At 46.7% G+C, this 13155-nt stretch overlaps 1 protein-coding gene across 5 annotated transcripts in view; it reads left to right on the forward strand.

Moving 5' to 3' along the window:
• The window catches only part of LOC114771752 (sodium-driven chloride bicarbonate exchanger-like), a 29782-nt gene that overhangs the window by 5665 nt on the left and 10962 nt on the right, over positions 1-13155 (forward strand). For 4 of the 5 annotated variants that reach the window (XM_028965095.1, XM_028965096.1, XM_028965094.1 and 1 more), the window contains 5 exons: positions 5088-5169; positions 6618-6990; positions 8508-8668; positions 10288-10476; positions 12972-13060. In XM_028965095.1, coding sequence (XP_028820928.1) covers positions 5088-5169; positions 6618-6990; positions 8508-8668; positions 10288-10476; positions 12972-13060 — 894 coding nt within the window. The remainder of the gene's footprint in view (positions 1-5087; positions 5170-6617; positions 6991-8507; positions 8669-10287; positions 10477-12971; positions 13061-13155) is intronic. The other variant, XM_028965097.1, reaches the window with a different exon arrangement.

A 13155-nucleotide genomic window follows, 5' to 3' on the forward strand; every position in this document is an offset into this window, starting at 1 on the left:
AGAGCGTTTAGAGGAGATGTTGCCAGATTGTGTTCCATTTGAGGACATTCTGGACATGAAACCTGTTTAGTTTACATTTACATTTACGGCATTTGGCAGACGCCCTTATCCAGAGCAACTTACAACGTGCTTTCAAGTTACCATCGATGAAGAGATCAATTCCGGTTCACTAGGACCCCAACTATAAATACATCTATTTTATTCACTCTGTTGTAGATTCTGTACACAAAGTTCGACAACAAGAAAATTACAATTTAATCTAAATATTCTTTAAAGAGGAAGGTCTTGAGCTGCCGTGTGAAGGTGCTCAGTGACTGAGCTGGAAGTTCATTCCACCACCGAGGGACCAAGACAGAGAAGAGTCTAGATGAGCGTCTTCCTTTTACCTTCAGAGATGGAGGGACCAGGCGAGCAGTACTGGAGGCTCGGAGTATACCAGGTGCAGTGCGAGGTGTAGTTGCGTGATTGGTGTCATTCTGCTGCCATGTAGTCTGTGAGATCCACCATCTGTCTGCTTCTATGGTCACGGCCAACATGTGATGTAAACTGTAAGATGATCATTTCACAAATCACGTACAGCGACCTCGAGTAGCTTGTTGTCAAGGTCGAACGCGGTGAAGAAAGTAGGCTAAGCTGTGCAGGGGGGCGGGGCTTTTTCGGTTATCGGCGCGAGAAGCAGTAATGTCACCGTGGCAGGTGAAATGTGTTTTAATGCAGAACTAAAGTGGATTAGAGCAGCAGCTCAGATTATACAGCAGCGGGTGAAAGAGGGTCTGGCAGCCACTGGTTCATGTTAGAGAGAGAGAGAGAGAGAGAGAGAGAGAGAGTGTATGTGTGTGTGCGTGTGTGTGTGTGGAGGACATGCATCTCCTCCATCATACCTTTATACCATTTACAGGATGTGTGTGTGAGTGTGTGTGTGATAGGTGGAGAGACACACGTTCAGACAGGTTTCTGAGTTAAAGCTACTGAAGAAGATTTCAGTGTGTGTGTGTGTGTGTGTGTGTGTGAGTGGGGGAGGGGAATGTGTGTGTGTATGTGTGTGGAGGACATTCATCTCCTCCATCGTATCTTTATACCATTTACAGGGTGTGTGTCTGTGTGTGTGTGAGTGGGGGAGGGGAATGTGTGTGTGTGTGTGTGTCTGTGTGTGTGTGTGTGTGTGTGTGAGAGAGAGAGAGAGTGGGGGAGGGGAATGTGCGTGTGTGTCCTCTTTAAACACTTCCCCTGTGAGATGTGGAGCAGAACTAAATGTGAGGAGGAGGAGAAGGAGGAGGTCAGTGCTGCATAATGCATGGACCTTCACAGAACAGGGGGTGGAGCTGTAACGTGAGCAGAGGTCAGAACAGAGGGCACACACACCTCACACACACACACACACACCTCAAACATCTCTCAGTCTCACGTTTCCTCTCACACACCTTTTATTCATCACTTTTTGTACATCATCACACATCACTGCTTCAGGATCCACGTTCAGGTGGACGTTTAATCTCCATATTTGAGTCTATCTGCGCTGCCAGGCTTCATCTATTGATTTCATTTTGGCATCCCAGCGCAAAACACACACAATCAATATTGCCCTGAAAATATCTTTGCATATTTATGCTCTTTAGAAGGGGGTAGAGATCACAGTTCATACAGATCACAACAAAAGACGGAATTATTACTATTATTCTCATTCGAACGTTCTCAGCACAGGACGCCCACCCGTCCACTCTGGACCGCTTCATGTTACGGGGCGGCGTCCCCTCTTATCTTACTGTCAATGTGTGTTGTGTTATCGCTGATACGTGTGTGTGTGTGTGTGCGAGTCACACAGTTTATAGTTGTGAATACATTTGAATAATGAATAATGTGCTCGGTGGAATATTGTTTCATGTTGTAGGTGTTTGAATATCATCCCTCATTATTTGAAACTTTGCTGCTTTTCTGTCCCTCTGTGACACTGGTGATTGAAAGGTGGCTTTAGACTGAAGTTGCCATGGCAACAGATCATGGGCCACGTTCCTGAAGTGGGGCGTGGTCAGAACTCTCTGGGAGAAGAGGGGCTTTAATTAAACTCGAGCGTTAGTCGGGTAAATTCAGGAAATAGCTCGATTATCGATTATCGGCTGTCACCGTTCATTCCCTTTTTAAACGTTGAGAGCGGCCCGTCTCCCATCGCCTGTCACTCATGTCACGGCTGTGTTGTGTGCTGGATTACAGTCAGCCCTCCTCCCATGATCCTCTAGTCGTACTCACGTGGGCGGACGTGTGTGTGTGTGTGTGTGTTTGTACTCGTCTGAATGAAGCTTCCGGCGCGGAGAAATCCAAGTCCCCTCAGGTCCCGGTGTCACTCCGGTGGACGTGAAGGGCGTGTCCTGCCTGTCTTTGTCAGCAGGCCACCACCCACAAATGACACTGAAGCACAGACAGCGTCATTCATCACGGCCTCATTTATCTCAGACACGTTCCTTTGTCCGGTTTCCCTCCCCGTCGGCCTGCTTGTATAACCGCGTCAGTCGCGGCTGGAGAGCGCTGCTTTCTTTCTGGTCCTCTCTTCGTTGAGACTTATGTAAGAAGTCCACTTTAGAGCTATTAATGTATCTCAGCAGGGTTCTTCTGTACTGGAATCAGCAGCTTTATCTACGTACATGAATCCAGACTGAAGCTGCTGGTGTCAATCTGTTCACATTTCCTCACATTCCCACACATTCCCAAAGCGGATATGGCACAGCACAGAGCCACAGTAAAACGGCAGTAGCGCAGATTCACAGTCCTTTATGGAATTAAAGTGGACCAGTTTATTATTGAAAATTAGGAGAATATTAGTCTGTGTTGGAGATGAATGTGTACTTATGAGAATAAAATTGATATAGCAATTTGCCACGTCTGCTGTCATGGCAACAATCTCCTGAAGTCAGATTTGGGTGCAGTAGGGTTATTTTTGGATGTCTCTCCTCTCGGCTGACCCTGCACGACTGCAACAAAGCATTGTTTCCATGTAGACCACAGAACATCCCTGACCACGCCCTCCATTAGTACAGTGTTGAAAACAGGGGTCATCACCTGTAGAACATCCCTGACCACGCCCTCCTCAGTACAGTCTAGAAAACAGGGGTCATCACCTGTAGAACATGCCTGACCACGCCCTCCATTAGTACAGTGTAGAAAACAGGGGTCATCACCTGTAGAACATCCCTGACCACGCCCTCCTCAGTACAGTCTAGAAAACAGGGGTCATCACCTGTAGAACATCCCTGACCACGCCCTCCTCAGTACAGTCTAGAAAACAGGGGTCATCACCTGTAGAACATCCCTGACCACGCCCTCCTCAGTACAGTCTAGAAAACAGGGGTCATCTCCTGTAGAACATCCCTGACCACGCCCTCCTCAGTACAGTCTAGAAAACAGGGGTCATCTCCTGTAGAACATCCCTGACCACGCCCTCCTCAGTACAGTGTAGAAAACAGGGGTCATCACCTGTAGAACATCTCAGACCACGCCCTCCTCAGTACAGTGTAGAAAACAGGGGTCATCACCTGTAGAACATCTCAGACCACGCCCTCCTCAGTACAGTGTAGAAAACAGGGGTCATCACCTGTAGAACATCCCAGACCACGCCCTCCTCAGTACAGTGTAGAAAACAGGGGTCATCACCTGTAGAACATCCCTGACCACGCCCTCCATTAGTACAGTGTAGAAAACAGGGGTCATCACCTGTAGAACATCCCTGACCACGCCCTCCTCAGTACAGTGTAGAAAACAGGGGTCATCTCCTGTAGGAACATCCTGACCACGCCCTCCTCAGTACAGTGTAGAAACAGGGGTCATCACCTGTAGAACATCCCTGACCACGCCCTCCTCAGTACAGTCTAGAAAACAGGGGTCATCTCCTGTAGAACATCCCTGACCACGCCCTCCATTAGTACAGTCTAGAAAACAGGGGTCATCACCTGTAGAACATCCCTGACCACGCCCTCCTCAGTACAGTCTAGAAAACAGGGGTCATCACCTGTAGAACATCCCTGACCACGCCCTCCTCAGTACAGTCTAGAAAACAGGGGTCATCACCTGTAGAACATCCCTGACCACGCCCTCCTCAGTACAGTGAGAAAACAGGGTCATCTACCTGTAGAACATCCCTGACCACGCCCCCCCTCAGTACAGTGTAGAAAACAGGGGTCATCACCTGTAGAACATCTCAGACCACGCCCTCCTCAGTACAGTGTAGAAAACAGGGGTCATCACCTGTAGAACATCCCCAGACCACGCCCTCCTCAGTACGTGTAGAAAACAGGGGTCATCACCTGTAGAAACATCCCTGACCACGCCCCCTCCATTAGACAGTGTAGAAAACAGGGGTCATCACCTGTAGCAACATCCCTGACACGCCCCTCCTCAGTTACAGTGTAGAAAACAGGGGTCATCTCCTGTAGAACATCCCTGACCACGCCCTCCTCAGTACAGTGTAGAAAACGGGTCATCTCCTGTAGAACATCCCTGACCACGCCCTCCTCAGTACAGTCTAGAAAACAGGGGTCATCTCCCTGTAGAAACATCCCTGACCACGCCCTCCTCAGTACAGTGTAGAAAACAGGGGTCATCTCTGTAGAACATCCCTGACCACGCCCTCCATTAGTACAGTGTAGACAACAGGGGTCATCCACCTGTAGAACATGCCCTGACCACGTCCTCCTCAGTACAGTCTAGAAAACAGGGGTCATCTCCTGTAGAACATCCCTGACCACGCCCTCCATTAGTACAGTCTAGAAAACAGGGGTCATCTCCTGTAGAACATCCCTGACCACGCCCTCCATTAGTACAGTGTAGAAAACAGGGGTCATCTCCTGTAGAACATCCCTGACCACGCCCTCCTCAGTACAGTCTAGAAAACAGGGGTCATCACCTGTAGAACATGCCTGACCATGCCCTCCTCAGTACAGTCTAGAAAACGGGTCATCACCTGTAGAACATCCCTGACCACGCCCTCCTCAGTACAGTGTAGAAAACAGGGGTCATCACCTGTAGAACATGCCTGACCACGCCCTCCTCAGTACAGTATTTAAGTGTTTTTATTTCATGTGACTCTTGATGTCTTGCAGAGGAATGATGAAGAGGCTGTGCTGGACAGAGGAGGGACACGTTCCATGCTCAACACCAACTTTGAGAAGGAGGAGTTGGAAGGTAGATACACACTTTTATAGGTAGTGTCTCGTGGGAGACGCTGCTGTAGGGTCAACACAGCCTGTCAGGACGTGAGGTGGTTGTTTTGGGGTGCTGTTCCCCAGGATTCCTGCGTCTGCAACACCAGTTCAGGGCTGCTGCTATGGGTGATGAGGGAGGAGAGAAATAAAACCGCGGTCAGACAGCGGTCGCTGCCGCTGGTAACGTGGTGATGCGGAGCCACGAAGTTGATTGGCAATCGAGGTGCTGAAAGGGGACGGATCGCTGTCTCTGTTGGTGACGAGTCCTGGCAGTCACATGGTCACACGGTCTCAAGCCCACAGTCACATGTATGACGTACAGGATATATTAATTTACAGCATTTAGCGGAGTTACAGGTTGTCCCCGAGAGGAGGGGGGAGGGGGACACGTCTGACATCAGCAGCGCTGTGTCCCTCGGAGACGTCGCGATTTAAAGCTGGAGAACAGGGACAAGCCAGAGACATTCTAGTCCAAGCTGCTGTATCCAGGATTCCAGGATGTGTGGCCCATTTCTCTTATAACACACACACACACACACAAACACACATGCACACACACACACTCCTCCTGGTAGAGCAGGGGTGTAAGAGCAGGGAAGAGCTGAGATGGAGTCGCTCTGGAAGCTGGATCTGTCACCAAATGCCCATTCTGAATTGGGAACCAAACGATTCTTCTGTTCATAATTCCATGTTGTGTGTGTGTGTGTGTTTGTGTGTGTGTAATGTGTGTGTGTATGTGTTTGTGTGTGTGTTTGTGTGTGTGTGTGTATGTAATGTGTGTGTGTTTGTGTGGTGTGTGAGTGTGTGTGTGTGTGTATGTAATGTGTGTGTGTGTTTGTGTGTGTGTTTGTGTGTTTGTGTTGTTGTGTGTGTGTGTTTGTTGTGTGTGTGTGTGTGTATGTGTGAGTGTGTATGTGTGTGTTGTGTGTATGTAATGTGTGTGTGTGTTTGTGTTGTGTTTGTGTGGTGTGTGTGTATGTGTGTGTGTGTGTGTGTGTGTGTGAGTGTGTATGTGTATGTGTGTGTGTTTGTGTGTGTGTAATGTGTGTTTGTGTGGTGTGTGTGTATGTGTGTGTGTGTGTATGTGTGTGTGTGTGTGTGTATGTAATGTGTGTGTGTGTACCTAGTGTTTATTAGAGTGCCCAGTTGTCTCTTTGAGAACCTGATTCTTCAGTAATTATTAAATGATTCAGTGAAAGAGCAACAGTGAATTTCTGCTGAAAATAATGTTGCAAATTCGACCGTCACATGATCAGAACATGTGATTTAAGTCAAGTTTTGATCAAGTCTAAATGCTTCAGGTTGTCTTGTTATCTGGTACAAAAAAAGAACATATTATTTATGATGTTTAATTTGATAAACTCCTGTATATCAGCTGAGTTTCTGGGGTCCTGTATCTCGCCGATCCTGTGCAATGATCTCTTCCAGGCCACAGAACACTCTACATCGGGGTTCATGTTCCGCTGGGCAGGAGGTCCCACAGACGCCACCGTCACCATGGACACAGACACAGGAAGAGGTCCAGAGAGAGGGACTCGGGCACAGAGGATGGGAGAGACTCACCGTCGTACAGTAAGATGCAGAGTTCACCTTCTCTTCTACATTTCATCCTCACGGCCATCAAACGTTCTCACATGAACTCATGTGATTTGACCTCAGCTGACACTCCATCTCAGAGGGTGCAGTTCCTGCTGGGTATGGAGGACGGTGATGAGGAGCACATTCCACACGCCCTCTTCACTGAGCTGGACGAGATCTGCCTGCGCGAGGGAGAAGATGCGGAGTGGAAGGAGACGGCCAGGTAAAGCGGGACCGTCACATCTGCGCTAGATTGAATTGGTCTGACGACTTCTTCGTATTTCGAGGGAATATCACTTTCCACGTTGCATCATACCACAGTTCTTCTTTTAAAAGGCGGTCCTGACAAACCAAATGTTTTGGTCTCCCAGTCAAATGGACGAGGAAAAGTGAAAGTGACGTGACTGTCATTGTGAGACACTGCAGCGCAGCGCAGCGCTGTCCCAAAAGACACAGCGATGAAATATCCGGTTATGACACCCAGCCATCATCCACATGGCCTGTTTCTTATGTAACGGTCACGGCGAAGGCTGCTCAGGTGACCCGACCTGCAGACTCCTCATCAGACATTCAGGAAACGATTATGAAACTTAATCTCATAATCATACAGTCACGGCTGAATACGGGTTCTACACATCAGAGAAGAAGAATTCGCCGTAATAACACGGAATAACACGGAATAATGACCTCCTCTCCTTGCTCACCAATATTCGTACCTTGATATTTCCTGCGAGTAGCGCTCATGTTGATGCCTGAAATCGTGATTTTGATTGATATGATTTTGATTGAATCTCCTAATCGATGCATCGCGATGCAGGCGGGGACATAATCAATCATATCATCATTTTCAGACGTCGGCGAGGGATCATGGATAACGGAGAAGATGTGATCAGTAGTGCCGCCCCGGGTGACTTCGTACTGATATATATATATAAACACGGCTGTGCGTTTGGCAGGGAATTATGGGTAAATCCCCCATGGACAGCACACTCATCGTATGGCGGCGGCGGCTCTCCGTACGTTAATCTCAGAGCCCTGCCTGTCCCCAGCTGCCCTGCCAGGGGGGGACGTTCTGTTGGCGGGTTCTGCTGATGAAAATGGGTCAGATGTGGCTGCAGGAAGAAGCGTGCTTGTGTACACAGTGAAGTCATGTTTGCTGGACAAGGTTATAATATTTTATTGCAAACCGTCACATGTTCTGGTAATGTGTAAACATTGTAATAATGAACTATATCGGTTTGAATCCATTCAGGTTGTAAATAGTAATAACATTTCCATGTCCTGTCCTCATCATTCATAAATGCAAATGTAGATTGGAGTGTTTGATATGTTTTCTGAATCCTTTATTTTCCCTTCATCTTGTCTTTGTGTGTCCATGTATGGTCCCTTGTGTGATTAAAATATGAATATGACTTCAATCAAAAGCGGACAACCTTCTTGTTCAGGAAGTACTTAGATGAAACAGGCCTCTTATGTAAATGTAATTAAAAGGTTGGGTTTGGAATTAATAAACTAATGGCATTTGCAGACTAGGTCCTAGTGAAGGAAATGAATGTTTACTGTGTTAGACATCTTGAAGTACGCTGCTCTGCATAAGAGTGTCTTCCAAATGCTGTAAATGTTCAATGTCATTTTATTGGCTCTCACACTCACCTGCATTTAAAGGGCTGTAATTGCACATGTAATTCCACTACATGGCAGCCCGGGCTAAGTTGTCTCCTCCATATCTGCATGGTCCAGGTGGCTGAAGTTTGAGGAGGACGTGGAGGACGGAGGAGAGAGGTGGAGTAAGCCCTACGTAGCCACCCTGTCTTTGCACAGCCTGTTTGAGCTGCGCTCCTGCATCCTGAACGGCATCGTCCTGCTGGACATGAGGGCAGGTTCTCTGGAGGAGATTGCTGGTGAGGGTGGCACTGCTGTTTCTGTAGAGAATATATAAATATTAAATATTGTTATGCTTTGGATGCTGTTCTAATGGGAGCTTTGGCTTCTGCATTCATCACCTACCTAACTCCTGGTGCTAGTGGCCTAGTGTGTAACACACTCGCCTATGAACCAGAAGACCCAGGTTCAATCCCCACTTACTACCATCGTGTCCCTGAGCAGGACACTTAACCCTGAGTGTCTCCAGAGGGGGGACTGTCCCTGTAACTACTGACTGTAAATCGTCTGGTAAACGCTGTAAATGTAAATGTAAAAATGGTGCCAGTCATCTGTGCCCTGCCACACTGCAGAAAATGTGCAGAATGACAGAATGACAGAGTGTTGTCCTGTCCTCCAAATTGTCCTAATCTTAATCTGATCCAATATCAGTGGGATGTGTGCACATCTTAAAGGACAATGAACCTTGGTCAGTGGAACCTTGGTGGTTTGGGACCCGAACCCACAACCTTCTCACTTGGCCTGTGATTATGCATGTAGTGAAATGTAGTGAAGAGTTAAAAGCCTCACACTCTGAATAGGGCAAATCCTGATATACTGATGTGCCAGGACCATTAGCTACGTTCTGAGTCATGAAACTCGTGCTTTTTGCAGTGCTGAATATTTATGAGATATTACCCAGACCTGCCAGCGGCTCTCCTGAGGCTGCTGGGCTTTTCTGGGTCAGACGTCGGTGGGACACACAGGGGGACACAACTGGGCACACGATCATCATTAGAGTGCCAAGCACCCTGAACATGACCAACAGTCTATACATGGTCTACACCATGTTCCAAATGGTCATACAAAATGTAGTTAAGTGTTAAATATTTAATTTGTCACAATTAAACTCATGTCTCGGTGGCTCCATCAAAGAAAGTAACCTCAGACAACATTGATAATTAATCTAGGACGTTCCACATTAGAAGGACGAAAGAAGGACGTTCCACATTATTAAGCAGACCAGCATTTTTAAGCAATATGGGGAAGAAAAAGGATCTCTGCTGCAGAATAGTGTGAAATAGTTGAATCCCTTGGACAAGGTATGAAAACAGGTATGAAAGCACCGTGAGGAAGGTCTCTTCCAGACAAGTACATTGGATTAAGAAAGCAGCAGACAGGTCCCGTGGATATCAAGGTGTAGGCCCTCCAGGTACTTGTCCAAACAAGGCTACGACATCAAGATTCATGGGGACAGTGCTGGTCGGACCCTTTCGGATTCCCTGAAGCTGTGGAAATGTCCTCTGGAGTTTCTGTCGGACCAATTTCTTCCATGGTACAAAAAGAAGAACCGTGCTTTCTGTTACAAGATCATCTTCATCCATGACAATGCATCATCTCATGCTGCAAAGATGCCTCTTTACAACCTATAACATTTTGAGCATAATAATTTGGAACAATGCATTTTAATTTTTTTTATCTTTTAATACTGTTATTGTTGGTAGGTTTGTTCAATTACGTTCAAATTATACTGTAAAGGTTTATGACTTTGCATCTGCAATTTGGTGATCTGGTGGCACCAGCTTTGACTTATAGAAACAATGTCCCTGAAAATACCTGTAGTCCTTCTAATGCTCTGTAATCTGGTCTGGGTCTGTAGACATGGTACTGGACCAGCACGAGACATCAGGTGCCCTTGGCGAGGAGGTTCGGAGAAAGATCCGGAACGCGCTGCTAAAGCAGCACCACCACCAGAACCAGAAGAAGCTGGCAAACCGTATACCCATCGTGCGGTCCTTCGCCGACATCGGCAAGAAGCAGTCAGAGCCTCACTCCATGGACAAGAACGGTCAGTTTCACCCAGACATGACAACTACATCCAGCTATGACATGCAGAGTAAACGGAAGGATGCACTGTGACAGCATGCTGCTTTTTTTATTAAAAACATTATTAATAATGTGGATATGCTATATGGAGTGTGTGTGGTTGAACTTTTTTTTTTGTCTGAGCCAAAAAAAAAAGATTAATTAAAGTAAAATCTCCAAAAGTCATATTTTCCTGGTGCTATATACGGATTTCCAGAAATAATAAGATAGAAACAGGGAATGGCTGAGTACTAGTAATCAATATGTAGGAGAGGAGGAACTGACTAACCACCCAGACCTTATTTTTGGTGTGTAATTATCTCTGCCACCCACAAAATGATTGTTTAAAAAGTTTATGAACAAAGTTTAAAAGGGGAGAAGCCTGTAGGCATGTCTGACTACCAACACCAACATGCAGGTTATCAGGCGCTTTAATTCCCAATGAACATGACCACGCCCACTACCGACACCAACATGCAGGTTATCAGCTATTTAATGGTGTTCTGATGAGGGAACTGGTGAATATGACATTAGTAAACATGACCTACACACTACAAATTATATAGAGCTGTGAAAATATGGCTCAAAAGACAAAAAGTGTATACAGTGCCATAGAGTAATGGTTTAATAAAATTATTTTCCACTTCCACAGCTGAATTTGTTTGGCTGCTGTGTTGGTGTTTGGCCCTGTTTTTCAGAGTCTTGTGCCTGTTTTTTCTTCTCCTCTTGTCTTGGTATGTCTGTGTTTTGTGTCTTTGTTTAGTCGTGGATGCCCCACCTCCCCCCTACCACACTGTTATGTACTCTCCATGGTCCTCGTTGAAGGTGGCCTGTGGCGGAGGTCTCTCGGCTTTGTCAGGCAGGGCCTGGCCTCAGTGGTGCACCAAATGTGTCTCAAAACCTTCATCACATTCTCCACTCCCATCATCCTCTGCAACCTTACCTCCTGACACGGTCCCCCTGAGACCCTGTCAACCCTCAGCGTTTCTCACTAAAAGGCTCAGCCCCTCATACGGAATGGGTTACCATCCCATCCCTCTCCTGGACATGGAAGACGAGGCAAAACCAGGCAAACGTAGACCCAAACAACATCTGATCATAACACTAACAGAAGATGTTGTAGTGCATAGTAGTGTCATTTGAAAGATACAAATGATCTAACCTTAAAGCCTGTGTTAGCATAATAACTTTATCAGGTATGATTATTAATCTCACCCATACATCAGGCCGAGGAGAACACTTTTTCTCTAAAATGTGTTTCCGGGTTCTAAAAAAACCTTGTCCACATGGGAGCGTTATGGGAAATGTTGTCGTCCACACAGAGAAGCAGAGAACATCCACCTGTAGGTGGTGCTGTAACTCTCCCCTCGCTTCGTTTGCCGCCTAGTTCTCCTCCACGGTGATTTAAACACGTTGTTGTTCTCCAGCTGATTTCTTGTAGTTGCTGCAGCACAACCACGAACGTGTTATCCGCCATTGTTGTATCTACGACGTGCTTGGGGTCATAGGTCACGTTGGAGGTTGGGTTAATGCGTCAGCGTTTTCACACGCATGGCCAGACCGGATTTAATTCTTCAGTTTTACAGAAAAACATTCTCATGTGGACAGGGACTTAGAGAAGCTGTGTTCTCATTAGTCAATAAGTTTAAAAGGGGGCGTGTCATACAGTTGACTCTGCCTACCCGTTAACGAATGAAAAGCTCTTATTATAGGCAAAATAATCATGCTTTTCTTGCCGGCGTAACCAAAACGTAACCATCAGATGCCAGCGTCCGTTTCACCTCCTCAGCATCCATTTTCACATCTTTCTCACAATAATCAAAATGCAGAACCTGACTGCTTGTTTACTGCCTTAACCCAACCTGACTCGTCAGGTGACATCAGGTTTGGGCAAAAATGCTCAGCTCTAATCCAGGCTGCTTCCTTTTGTTATGTAGTAGTGCATTAATAATACCATGGAAAAGGTCATTTTTGAGGCTAGAAATGGCAATAGGGACATCTCATGCTTTTCCCGCCCCTCCCCTAAAACATGATCTCCACCGACTGTCATGGCTTCCAAATGTGTGAAGCACTGCAGTCGCTCGGTGATTGGATGTAAAAATTAGCACATCATGGTTGGTGGATGGTGTTGATGACGACATTTCCACAAAGTCCCCTCAACTTCTATAGGCCGCTCTCCTCCTCGTCCCGCCTCTCTCCTCCTCATTAGCATTTAAAGCTACAGACACCAAAACGGTGCATCCTGGGAAATATTATGACCAAAGATTCACAATGCAGAAATACTTCTGAAAATGATCCAAATGACCTTTTTTAAATCTGCTTGACATTCGCTTCTGTAATGTTCTTACCTGGCACATCTGAAATATTCCCCACTAATGCCCATGTGGCCTTCAGAGCCATGTAAGATTATCTGTTGAAGCAACAGCTCAGCCGTGATTCTTTTGGTTTTTATACGAATTCTTGTCGTTCTCTTCCCAGGTCAGATGGTGTCTCCTCAATCTCAGCCCGCCAGCATAGAGGGCCGAGGGGACGGAAGCAGGGAGAACAGCGCAGTGGACTTCAGCAAGGTGGGTTCATCTACCTCCGGTGGTTGAACCCAGCAGAGCAAAATATAAAGAGCAGAGGGTTGCGACCTCACGGATCACGTGACCTGTTGGGATCA

Source organism: Denticeps clupeoides, unplaced genomic scaffold, assembly GCF_900700375.1.
Source record: "Denticeps clupeoides unplaced genomic scaffold, fDenClu1.1, whole genome shotgun sequence".
Lineage (NCBI taxonomy): Eukaryota > Metazoa > Chordata > Actinopteri > Clupeiformes > Denticipitidae > Denticeps > Denticeps clupeoides.